The sequence below is a fragment of the Thunnus albacares genome, chromosome 20 (genome assembly GCF_914725855.1).
Source record: "Thunnus albacares chromosome 20, fThuAlb1.1, whole genome shotgun sequence".
Lineage (NCBI taxonomy): Eukaryota > Metazoa > Chordata > Actinopteri > Scombriformes > Scombridae > Thunnus > Thunnus albacares.
The window spans coordinates 25,362,725-25,376,662 of record NC_058125.1 but is presented as its reverse complement, the minus strand read 5'-3'; the positions used below and the strand labels follow the sequence as shown (position 1 = coordinate 25,376,662).

At 37.7% G+C, this 13,938-nt stretch overlaps 1 protein-coding gene across 1 annotated transcript; it reads right to left on the bottom strand.

The window, feature by feature from the left end:
• Positions 1-6,426: 6,426 nt before the first annotated feature.
• Positions 6,427-12,689, bottom strand: LOC122971434 (parvalbumin-like EF-hand-containing protein). The gene is made up of 6 exons (XM_044338079.1): positions 11,746-12,689; positions 10,929-10,933; positions 9,607-9,727; positions 9,332-9,467; positions 7,538-7,653; positions 6,427-6,634 (listed from the first exon to the last, which is right to left on the bottom strand). Exons 3-6 carry the CDS (start codon positions 9,710-9,712, stop codon positions 6,591-6,593), a joined length of 402 nt encoding a protein of 133 aa, XP_044194014.1. The 5' UTR covers positions 9,713-9,727; positions 10,929-10,933; positions 11,746-12,689; the 3' UTR covers positions 6,427-6,590.
• Positions 12,690-13,938: the final 1,249 nt, after the last annotated feature.

Below are 13,938 nucleotides of genomic sequence, written 5' to 3'. Positions count from 1 at the left end.
TTCTATTCTGACATTTACTAAGACTATTTTCTCTCTTTGAGTCTGTCTGTACTGTATGTCTGTGTGTGTTTGACTGTGGAAGGTAAAAAAACCTAAAAAACACAAATATTTGAAACTGAAATTGTATTTAGTTTAAGAGACTTAACTTATTTTGTCTTTGTTCTTGCCTCCCGACTATTTTTTTTTAAAGCACACAAGTGTACTTTTTACTTTTTATGTTTTAAAAAGATGCCACACTGTGATCAGAACACCGTGTGTGCTCTACTAAACTTTCAGTGCCTTTTTAATGTGAATCAGTAGTTTGGATAAATGCATTGTGAGGTGAATCAGGATGTTTCCATAACAACAACACAGACGAGGATGTTAGCTGCCTTTTCTCTCCGTTTGGATTTTGAGACGGTCACCGAGGACTCTGGACTCCTCTCTGAGCCACGACAATGAAGGGTCGAGGTTCTGGGGATTTATCATCACCACTCATCTAAAACTTGACTAACATCTTCAATAACACAGATTTACTGTCTGTATATTTAAACTAATAAGAAAAATATCTTTATTTCATTACTAGCAGTGACAACATACTGTATGTATGTGATGGAGGGAAGAAAAGAAAACCAAAGACTGCAAATCAGGGAATATACTGTATGTGTGTATATTTAAACATTTGCTTTTTGTATAATACTGAATCAGTATATATTCAGATTCAAGTGATCCAGTCGTCTGAAATACTGGATTGTATTTTTACTGAACGTACCTGGGGAAAAGGGGAAACCTTTATAGTGCAATTTCTGACTCTTGTTTTCGACCTTTTTACAATCTGTATAAAAGGAAACTGTGATTTTATCTCTGCTGGTTTGTGGTTATTTCTTCAGCAAAACTTACAGGTGCCAGAGTTTTGTATAATTTCCTTGAAAGGGACTGATAAAATTGGCACACTTCCAATTAATTAATTACAACTAAGTGATAGTGTAAATGAGTTTAAATGTGCGAAAATGTGAAACTTTTGAAAGTACAGGAAGGTGTAGAAATTGAGCAGTTTGAGCAGAAACCATCCATTGTTTGTAACCTGAACTGTCTCAGAGCTTTGTCTTTATTTCCTCTTTCTTTAGTGCCAAAATATAAATAGTTGTCTCAGGAAGCTTGCGAACACATGATAAGAATGATGACTTCTAAAATAAAATGTCATTGAAACTCTCTTTGTCACAAAGTTCAACAGGAAACAGGAACACATATGCTGCAAAAGTCAAAGTGTTACTGAATGTGTTTATTTGTTTTAGTGAGATTATGTAGTCAGGTGGTGGGTGTGAGCTATTGCCTTCTCTATAATTTTAGCAGACAATAACACACTCAGATCAAGCATAAATCATTAGTTTTGGACACACAGCAGCCAACCATTACCACACCACGTTTTAAACAACTTCAAAAATATCACTTTTCCACAAATCTTTTTTTTTTTTTTTTTTCTTGTGGCACCGATAACAACAGTCCCTTAACTGTTGATCCACAGTCAGGAGGAGGAAGAGCCTTCTGTAGGGAGGGTGGATCTGGTATGCAGGGCCTCTCTTATCTTTCATACTCTTTAGTGGCACTATGGAGCACAGATGAACTCCTCGGTTTCTTCTCCATCTTAACCACGTCTGAGGCCTTTGTGAGATGGGTAATGGAGACACATAGAGCCCAGATTTGTCTGTGTGTGTGTGTGTGTGTGTGTGTGTGTGTGTGTGTGTGTGGTCAGGGTGGGGGTTGCATCAGGGAGTTACCGGAGCCATGAGTCAGGCTTTGCAGCGCTGCCAAAATGTCTGGCAGCAGGATGTTACAATTACATGCTGCAGTTGGTAGTATGAAGCCTCCAGCCTGCAAGACAAGGCCTCGTACAGATCGCAGTATGAGCAGATGGATGTCGTAATGGGAACAAATTATCAGTTTTGCATGATGTGAAAAATTTGCATAGGTTCCCCATCAAAGCATGAAGCTGTCAGTGCAAAACAAACAGCTCAACTCAGCTTGACATTTCCAGTGGATGTTGCGGAAGTTGGGAATGTTATATAAACTGAAATGTTTTCAACAGTGGTGGAAAGTAACTAAGTACATTTACTCAAGAACTGTCCTTAAGTGCAATTTTGAGGTACTTTACTTGTGTATTTCCATGTGATGCTACTTTATACTGCCACTCCACTACATTTCAGAGGGAAATATTGTACTTTCTACTCCACTACATTTACTTGACAGCTTTAGTTACTTTTCAGATGAAGATTTGACACAATGGATAATATAACAAGCTTTTAAAATACAACACATTGTTAAAGATGAAACCAGTGGTTTCCAACCTTTTTGGCTTTTGACGTTTTACAAAAAGCAGTGTGTAGTCGGGGTCACATTTCACATGTCTATGAGTTGTTAACAGCTCCACCAAATAGCGAAAGTCCAAAAACTGTAAACAGATTTGTGTATCAGAACTTTGTTTTTTCTTCTTTCCTCTCCCATTAATCATCTCACCACCCCTCAGATTTATCTGCTGACCCTTTGGAGGGGCCCGACCCCTAGGTTGGGAACCACTGGACTAAACTAGCTAACTGTATATAAAGTAGTGTAAACTAGCTCCACCTCCAGCAGCTACAACAGTAACATGCTGCTCTAACACTGATGCTTCACTATTAATAATCTAATGATGTCATATATAATAATATATCAGTCAGAGGGACCAAACCACTACTTTTACTGCAATACTTTAACTACATCAAGCTCATAATACTTATGTACTTTTACTGCAATACTTTAACTACATCAAGCTCATAATACTTATGTACTTTTACTGCAATACTTTAACTACATCAAGCTCATAATACTTATTTACTTTTACTGCAATACTTTAACTACATCAAGCTCATAATACTTATTTACTTTTACTGCAATACTTTAACTACATCAAGTTCATAATACTTATGAACTTTTACTGCAATACTTTAACTACATCAAGTTCATAATACTTATGAACTTTTACTGTAGGAGGATTTTTCATGCAGGACTTTAACTTGTAATGGAGTATTTTTTACAATGTTGTATTAGCACATTTAGTTAAGTAAAGGGTCTGAATACTTCTTCCACCACTTGATTGAAGGATTAAACAAATTAAATCATCTTCAAGTCATCAGTTAGTTAAAAATACCTACGACAGGACATTTTAAAAGTTTACTTAAAACCCAAGATGCCATTTTAAAAAAAAACCTTCCAAACTATTCATATTAGCAAAATAAATAAAAGCCATTTTCTACAATATCATGTGCGGGTTCAAATTCCTATAAAATAACTATTTTAACAACTACAACAGAGCTGCAGCATGTGTTGACATTAAGATTACAACATTTGCATCATCCTGAGCTCATTCTGCTGTTATTATAGCCTTTTAAAAAACAGTTTGGCAAGCTGTAAAGGGATCAGACATACTATGGAAAACTGAAAAAGCTGTTTACATTTCTATTCATGACACAAAAGGATAACGTATGATCTAGCCTTATAAAGCCTGCATATAATGTAGAGTTATTAACTGCTGACCCTCAGTGGTGACTACAAGTCAGTGCACCTCACCTCTGTAATCCATCTCCATCAGTATCTGCAGGCTGGATTATGGCTTGTTTTTAATAGCTTGAATATATTTTTGTTGTTTTTTTTTTTTTGTCCTTTTGAATCTGCATATCCAAGGCTCCAGATTCAATATTTAGTTTTGTTGTCATTATACAGGACAGAATTGCACAATGGTATGCAGTTGTAGCCCCCTTAACACTACACATACAGAAAGAAAATGTATTAACAATCATTAAAATATTTTAAATTATAATAGAATAAAACAATAAAATTGGGGGGGGAAAACGACATAGTATTTAAAAGTAGCATTTTAAACAAGGAAAAACTATACATATGTAATGCTTTTAATAATAATTATAAACATATTTTGCACATTGTACATTGCAAAACACAATTACAGAGTTCTTTACAAAACTAATTAAACTTTTATGTTGTTAAAGTCTCCTGTCCACTCAAAAATGTGTTTTTCATCTTTGTCCTTTCATGTGTTTGAGCTTGACTGTGTAGTATGAGCCTGGCGATTGAGTTGGCGATGATGTCTTTGTTGTTGTTTTTAAGGAAAATTTTCATTATCAACTGCCAGTAAACCTCAAGAAGAAGAAGCAACAACAACAGCAGCAGCAGCAGCAGTAGTAGTAAAGTAATAGTAGTAAAGTTAGTAGTATTTGAGCATTTAGATTATTATTATAGATTATTATATTATTGTTTATTTTGACACCAGATTAACATGGAGGGAACACATTAAAAGTATTGTGGATACGTCCAAAAAAAGTTATAAATGTGATGAGATGCCTTGCAGAGTTGGACTCGGAGTGTCGTATATGCATCTGCAGCAAAAACTGTGCTTTGAGGATTAGATATGATCCAGGCCCGGGCCCTCAGATTGTGCGTTGGAGGAGCAAGAACACCTGTGTGTGTGCTTTACAAGTCGAGGCAGGAGTAACGCTGCTGTGTTTACTCAGGAAACAGCTCAGAGTGAACTATTGGATGAATTTGAGAAGGCATGGAGATTATCAACCAATTTAAAAAGTGCTACAGGCCTGCCAAGAAAGGGAGGGTGTAGAAAAGTCAAGTTTTGGCTGGACAGGAGATGCAGCAGCAGGTGTATGGAATGACCTACAACCCCTGTGTGGGTACTAGAACCATTGGTGGTAGATTCAGAGTTACTCCAAGTCAAGGCAAGGAAGAGCAGTGCAGATTTAGTGAGTTAGTTACATAGTTATACAGAAAATAAATACACAGAGTATGAACAGACAGATGAAAAGATCCAATAACGGACAACACCGGTTCTGCAGTTGCAGTTCCTGGCCAACGAGTTGCAATATTCAAACGGACATCAAACTTCTTGAGTGTATAGACGGTTGAGTTATACACCATTTGGATGGCTTTAGAGTGGGTTGACCAAGCCAACAGAGCTCTGATCTGTAGCAACTCAGCATCTGTTCTGCACAGCCTAAAACTACGGTAGGCACATCCAGTAATCACTAAGACCAACTACTTAAAATAATAGAAATATATGTACGAGTAACAAAACAAGGCACTGTGGTCATATTCAATTGGGTTCCTGTGCAAATGGGCATTATGGATACAATTAAACTTTCAACTGCAAAAACTGCATGCGATACAAAATAGAGTTGGTATCAAAAGAAACAGGGGAGGAAATAGGAAAGAGGAGGTAATTATGACCAGACTAAGAATAGGACACAGTAAACTGAACCAGACTCTCCACATTAAAGGGAAGCATCCAACTGGACTTTGTGAGTGTTGTCAGGTACTGGAAGCAGTAGAACATATACTTGTTAACTGCAGGAAATATACCTTAGAAAGAAAGGACATGATGGAGGGAGTGAGGAGATCAGGAGCAGGTTTGATGGAGATACTGGGGTTTGGTGAGAGTGGACAGGGCAGGAAATGTCTGGTCAGCTTTCTTAGGTGAACAGGATTGATGTGGGAAATGTGATAAACTGGATCCTGTAGGAGTTGACTGATTCCAGAAGATGGCAGCAACACCAAAGATGCAAACTGCCGTTAATCCCAAGGAAGAAAAAGAAGAAGAAGTAGTATTTGAGCGTGTGATGGTTTTTACCCTTTAAAGTTTCAGGCCTTAAATTCAGATACACTGAGCAGGTTTGTACACTTTAATGTTGCTTATTTGGACATGCTTTCTGGTGTTTTTTTTTTTCAACTTTATTAACAGCACAGTAATATTACAAGACAAACAACAGTTCAGAGAGTATTACATTTTGGTGATGCGGGAAACAAAGTTTTCTGAAGCACTGAATCAATATGAAGCAATTGTTTTGAAAATGGTTCACTGTTTCGAAGCATTTGAAACAGTCAAAATGGTGAAATCAGCTGGGCAGCTATTGGAGTGCCACTTGTATGGCTGATTTAAATCTGAGACTGTGATGAAAATAAGTGGTCTTACTGCTTTCATTATGGTTCTTTTGTTCCATAAAGTCTTATATTAAAACAGGGTTACTTTTAAACAGAGTCTAGAGCTCTGTTTTTAGATATCGTGGCAGGTTGAGAAGCACACCCCGTATTCAAACCCAGCACAACACCTCTCTGATTAGTGATGAGTCGTCAGTGGTGTAAAGTAGCTAAGTACATTTACTCAAGTACTGTACTAAAGTACAAATTCAAGGTACTTGTACTTTACTTTAGTATTTCCATTTTATGCAACTATATCTGAATTATAACTACCTAAAATCCTTTTTAGTTTCTTTTATAGACACCTGATACTGTCTGACAGATAATGTGCATCTTTATTACAAAGGACAGTACAAAGAAACACATTCACATCAAGGGTTAATTACTTGTTTCAGCCAACTTAACAACTTGAACACACCTTTACCCAATCCTTTACTGATAACAACGGTCCTCACACTGCCTCCGTCCTTCATCGACAGGAGGAGGAAGAGGGGAAGGTAGATCTGGTTTGTTGTTGGGCCTCTCTCACACACTTTCTGCAGTAACACTCTGGAGCTGCAGGTAAAACTACAAGACCTCTATTTCCTCGGTTTCTTCTCCATCTTCACCATGTCTGAGAACTCTGTGAAGCAGGGAGGGAGACACACGTAGAGCCAGATGAGAGTGATGTAATCAAACAAAACTTTCCATCCAAACTAAACACAAATTTTAACCAAATGTCCAGAATATCACTGCTGTTTTGCAAATATTAGGAGTCATTTTGTCAATATAAACAGTCTGTAGCCATTAAATCATCGCAGAAGAAGAGAAGACAATGAGATGACGTCATTAAAGGAGCAGCAGTCAAACTGTAAACTGTGAAAAACCAAAATTGATCGATTTTTTTTTTTTTTTTTTTTTTTTTTTTACAATATTTTGGTATTTACACTTGTTTTTTTATGTGGAAAGTGTAAATAAACATGTGGAAGGAAACACACATATTGAGTGTTGTGTGTATCCTTGAGGTCTTGAGTGCATTTTTTTTGTCATAGCTGATTTTTTTTTTTTTAAATCCTTCCAGATATTATTTAAAACACATGAAAATACTCTTTGAATATCAGTTTGTGTCTGATGTGATTTTTCCACAAAATAAAATTACAATTACCTTGTTGAAATCTCTTAAAATTACGTCTCCGTCTGAGAATCTATGAATATGCTAATATGTTTCATTTCCAAAGTGAAAACAGTGTGTGCTATAACAGCATGTCCTGCTATTTTAACAACTGCAGTATGCGGATATTATGATTACAGCACATTTGAATCATGCTGAACTCATCTGCTGCTGTTTATAGCTTTTTAAAACCAGTTTGAGAAGCTGTACAGACATCAGAGAAATCAGCTGCTGTCTTTGAATTTCTATTTAATGTACAAAAAAGTTGACGTATGCACCAGGCTCACACATGAAGAGTCACTAACTGCTGACTCTCAGTGGTGATGACGGCTCATTGCATCAGCAGAGAGTGTAAAATGTAAACAGGCCTTTCACCTCTGTAGTCGATCCGTCCGTCTCCATCTGTGTCCGCAGCCTGGATCAAGGACTCTGCCTCCTCATCAGAGAGGGGAGCTGACGGGGTTGCAGTCGGTACGATGGACAGAATGTACCTGTGGGAAAAATCATCTTTATCAGCTTAAATTGACTTATTTTCTGTTCTTTTTGTTGTTGTTGTTGTTGTTGTGTCTTTTGGATAGATTTTTGATTCTGACACTGTGTTAATGATTGTCGATGTCTTTTTATTCTGATCTGCTGCTACATTACGAACCGTCTGCTACTTTCTGTCTCCAGAGTCAAAACTAAACATGAGCAGAAGCTGCGTTCAGTTTTTGTGCTCCACATATCTGGAATAAACTCCCAGAAAACTTAGTGAGTTAGTGCTCCAACTCTCAGCTCTTTTTTATCAACACTTAACACCTTTCTGGTTGCCACTGCCTTTTAATCAGTTAAATTTTGGACTATTCATTCATATCTCACTCTGCACTGTAATTTTTATACTACTGTTTAATCATTTTTATTCTATTTGACCTTATTTTATAATTTTATTCCTTCTAAATCCTATTTTTATGTCTTATAATTGTCTTTATATTGCATCAATAGTAAAATAAATTTAAAAAAGCATAACCAAGAGATTTAAACAAAATACCAAAACACCAAAATAAACTAAAGTAGTAAAATAATATTTTTTTAACAAGAAATTTAAAAGAGGAAACTGCTCTGATCTCTACAGGCAGCTTAATCCAGAGTTTTGAGCACTTTTTGCAAACTACAGTATTTATTCATTTGCTCATTGGCTTTAGAATCGCCCATTATTAACATATTTGTTTATATATAGCACTTATGAAAGCAAAGTTACAAAGTGCGTCACATAAAATCACATAAAAACACAAAGCAATAAAAGTGCTAAATGAACAACATTTAAAAAAAAAAAAAAAAGCCTGCGAGACAAAAAAAATAAAACAGAATAAAACTAGAATCTAGTAAAATCAGGGAAGGCGGCGTAATAAAAGTACATCTTGATTTAAAAGAGCCAACTCGGCTATTTTGTGCCTTGAGAGTCATTAAAAGAACATTCACATCAATCCTAAAATGTCCTGGAAGACAACATGAAGAGGATAAAACAGGGGCGACGTGTTCAAACCCGTTTACACCTGTTAACAGTAATCCAGGTATGATGACATAAAAGCATGTAAAACAGTTTCTGTATCTGTCAAACTTCAAATAGGTTGAATTCTGGCGGCGTTCCTTAGCTGATAAAAGCATGTTTGTACAAGTTTTGTAATGTGCTGCCAAGATTTCTTGCAACAGGCTTAATGTATTCAGACAAGCAACCACTAGATGGCAGTATTTAAATGTTTGTTTGTACTGGGGCCAGTTACAAGGTTTACAAGGAGTTCAGTTCAGTTGAAGGAAATTAGACGTCCAGTTTGTCTCATCTACTAGGTCCTCCTGTAAAGAACTCATACTGGGGTCAGTGGACTTAACAGGGACATAATATATAAGCTATTTAAAAAAAAAGAATGGTTGAAACAAACATTTAAAAGATAAGGCAGGGAATATTCCACAAGTCCTATGAAAAGACCAATAATTAATTGATTTACCATCAATTAATCCTACTAAGAAGTGTTGTGTGTGTGTATCCAGAGCCTAATATTTCTTATTCCCCTGTGCCATAAAGTTTTAAAAACTATTAAAAACACATTGAAGAGCCACAATGGCGGCCCCTGTCTGAGTGATGATTTCTAGAACACTACAGTGACCAGCCTTATCCTTTAAATGAGATCCTACTTGATCTCGTTCCACTCTATGTAGCCGCTGCCGTCTTTGTCGAGCATAATGAAGGCCTTCCTGATGGCCTCCTCTCTTTGCTCCGACGTCTGGAACTGCCTCATGTACTCCAGAAACCTGTTGTAGTTGAAGTTTCCTGCGCAGGATCACAAAGGATGACATCAGACAGTGAAATAATCATCATGACTCACACATGAGGACACCTCTTCATTCATCACACAGGTCGATTTTTAACGCGCGACTGCCATCTGAGACACACACATACACACACACACCCTGCGTTCTCATCCCCCGTGGCATCCGGTCGATGTCCTGCTCTGTGAGTGAAGCGCCCATGGCCACGGCCACCTTCCTCACCTGCGGCCGAAAGTCATCCTCCATGTTCTCTTGGTGTATCTATCAGGAGATGAAACAAACAAACTGGCAGTTACCTTTGATAATGAGATTTTTAAATTCCAAACATGAGATAAACCATCATCTTTCCTTTCTTTCCTCCCTTTCTTTTCTCATCACCTCCTTTTTTTCCCCCTTCCTTCTTCTTTTCTTCTGTCCTTCCATCCTGATTTCCTTCTTTTATTTCTCTGTTCAGTCTTTGCTTCATCCCTTTTATTCCCTCTTCCATTAATCAGAGGTTTCTGCCTTTGTTAGTGGTGTTTTTTTCTTCTCTGAACTGAAGGTCAAGGGATGAACAGACTACAGATCGTAAAGTCCTCTGAGACAAATTTGTAATACCGGGTTGTATAAATAAAACTGACTTGACTCCTTTGTCCTTAATTTTTTACTTCTTTTCCTTCTTTCAACTGATCTGAAATCATATAAAATATTTAAATACAGAATAAAAGCTGTTAATAAACTCTACTTTTCTGTATGTATTGAATATAAGTATCATATTACATATTTTATGTAGTATTTGGACACTCACAGTCAATACATTCAACTGTTTGTTACTCTTTGTTATCAAGTATTTTTCAACTGCATATTTTCTTGATAAGTCCTCCAAATTAAACAACAAAATATGTCGTTTGGCCACGTGACCCAAGAACTACACACGGAAGTGTTTTCTAATCTGACGCCCCCTATCGGCAGAAATCTGCAGAACAACATCATCTGTCTGTGTTTTCCAAAACTGTCACACGTCACTGTTAAACAATAATGATGTTTTATGACGTGACAGTGCTGTGGTTAGGGTCTGGTTAGGTTGAGGGAAAGATCACGGTTTGGGTTAAAATGATGGATTAGGGTTAGGGTTAGGGTTAGGGTTAGGGTTAGGGTTGGAAACAGGAAACAAACAGCAGTCTCCTGTTGCAAAGTCCACTGTTGGGTTAATGCCTCCATCCACTCCTCCTTCTCCGAATGAGGAAATCCTACCACTTACTGTATATATACGTCATCTGAACTGCACCAACCGTCCACTAGATGGCATCTGTCACTCAAACATCACTATAAGTAACTTTTGGACGACCTAATGTGTCTTTTTTTCTTGAGAAGACAGTCTCAAATTGCTTCAGGGTTCGTATGGAAAGTAAGAAATGTTACAGCGACGTTTCCACATACATATTGGCACGTCAGTATTGTATTAAGACATACTTGAAAAAACCTGAACTTATCCTTTAAGACAGCTGACAAAGTACCTGCTGATAGCCCTACGATGACTGACAGGGAGTTGTGTGCTGATGACAGCTGTTTCTAATGTCTTCAGGCACCGGGAGGCTTGATAATCATCTCTGGCACCTCTCCAAATCAATACAACCTCAATTACCTGGTTAAGTGATTAGTCATAGCTGGGTTACTCATGGGGTAGGTCATGGATATTTTAGGTCCTAATCTTAATAATGTCAGTCAGCACTGATCTCTGAGGACAAGTCATTTGGGGATATTTTTGAAGGACTGTTAAGTTAGCTTTGGCATGTATGTAGTGAATTAGTTGAGTCAACAGCACACAGACTGCAGCAGAGCGGAGGGTGAAAACCGACGATGTAGCTATCAAACATGGAGCTTGCAGAGTATTGCTGCATCTCTAATGGTTGTTTCATCATCTTCCACTCTTTCCTTCAATTTCACACCGTAATTTGCACTTCAAGAACTCTCTTATCAAGATGAATATGCGCTTTTCACTTTTTTTTCACTCATCATTGGCCAGAGGTTATAAAGACACACCAAAGATCAAACGAGCCCTCTCTGCTTTAAGCGTACACATACTAAAGAGAAAAAGCCAGAAATAGAATCCACAGTTTGTCTACAAGTTTGACAAATTAGCACCATGGTAGAAAAAGAGAAAATAAGACTAACATCAGCTGAAGCAACTCTGAAAATATTGGAGATCATTACCAGTTATTGATTCTACAGGCCAGTCACCAGCTCTATCCCATCTACCACTTCCCCCTTTTCAACATATCCTGTCCAGTCCTACTCACCAGTTTCAAGGTTTCCTGGTAGCGCTGACACCCCCCCCCCCTTCTCTCTGTCCGTCTCTTATATACGGGAAGGATGCAGCCACCAGTGGCCTTGCACCTGTCTTGCTCTCCCCAGAGGAGCCATTCTCCATTAAAGCCTTGGCTCCTGCTACTGCAGACAGGACGTGTCTCTCCAGATGTACTGGGACAAGACCCCACATTTGGCCTGCTGATGGGGTTGAAGTGGAGGACAGCCACCCTATGGTGGGGTTGAGGTAGAGGCCAGCTTTGGCACAGCACTTGAAGATTATTCATAGTGTGCAGAGCATCCAGAGATTAGCAGTGATATTTCTGCAGTGGAGGCTGTTGTGCAAGTTACCCAAGTCATTCTTGACAACAAAAAATGAATCACCAACCATTTTGATAATTGATTATTCATTTTGTGTAATTTTAATAAGAAAAAATGCAAAAAATCTCTGGTTCCAGCTTCTAACTGTGAATAGTTTCTGGTTTTGTCAGTCTTCTATGATAGTAAACTGAATATCTTTGGGTTGTGGACTGTTGGTCAGGACAAAAGCTGACATTTAGGGATGTCATCTTGTGCTTTGGGAAACAGTGATTGACATTTTTCACCATTTTCAGAGAAGAATGTTAATCAATAATGAAAATAATCTTTAGTTGCATCCCGACATTAATGCTGCAACATTTCTTAAATAACTGGTGATGGTGCAGCCACAGTTCTGCCACATCTAAAATGCCACTTCACTAATAGCAGTTATTTTGTATGCATTTGAAAGAAGGAGACACGTAATGTGCAGCATTTTCAGTTAGTTCCTCATCTAGCCAGACATCATAATCTCAGTAAAGGATCTTTGTCTTCTTCTTTCAAGGTTAGCTGTCAAATAAATGGCTTCCAGCCCGCTGGACTTCTGGCAGAGTCTCTGACAGCCTGGCATAAAATCCGCGACAGACTCGACACCCAATAAGAATCTTGTACTTGTCCAATCATCATAAAAAAGGCCCAGTTCTGTATTTCCATTTAGAAGAGGACTTATTTGTCCATCTCTCTCTCTCTATATATATATGATAATTGAGTTAGTCCAGCAGCAAGTCTAGCAGTATGGCTTTAATGATGACAGTGTTGGACAGGAACGTCTCATGTTCGATTGATTGCCATGAAATTTTGTACAGACATTCATGTTCCCAAGAGGATGAATCATAATGACTTTTGTGATCCTCTAATTTTTCTTCCAGCACCACCTCAAGGTTCACATTTGTGGTTTTGAGTGAAATAGCTCAACAAATATCAGATGCATTACCATGAAATTTGGTTCAGACATTAATTTTCAAACAATCATTTAATTCCCTAAACCTGCATTTTTTTCGGCCACTTGGAGGCAGCAGAAAAAAGTTTTTAAGTTTTAACATTTTAACCTTTTAAGTTGATATGTTGAACTTGTTAGCAAACTTATTTCCACATCCAGCAGTTATGGAGCAACATTATCATTCATTTGGAGTCGTATTTCTGTCCATCTGGTGAATATAAATCCAATATTCACTCTCTTTTAGCTTCTGTTTTTACTCTCTACCAACTCCTGAGGGAAATATCTGGCTCTTTAGCTGCTAAATGCTCCACTATGTTCATCAGCTAGTCTACAGCTAACTGTGTCTGTTTGCTGTTTGGTGCTGAGCAGGTAGTGTTCAGTGGCTTTTTACAGCTTTTTTCTCTGAAAACGACGCTACGAGAGCGCTGAGAGTGAAGCAGAAGAGCCGGACAGATAAACAATGAGCTGAAACTCACTATAAAGCTCCATAAAGCTGAGGGGAGCTGCAGATAATAATACTAATACTATATTACAAAACTTGTATAATCTACTGCATAATTAGCATACTACACTAATACTGATAGTTTATGATCAAATACCTGCAAAAGCTGTGCTTTGTGTTTGGCGCTAATTAGCAAATGTTAGCATGCTAACAAGATAAACTACATGAGCTTGGAGAACATTATATCAGCAAAACATCAGCATTTTAGCATGTTTAGCATTTAGCTCAATAAGTACAGCCTCACAGAGCTGCTAGCATAGATTCTTAGTCTTGTTCCAACATAAAAGTTTCCCATCATAAGATCTGACGGTTGTTCTGTTCTCTATTTCAGGCGATGGCGTCATTTATTTAATTTGCTAAACCTGATGCTGTCTTTCACTTCTTTTT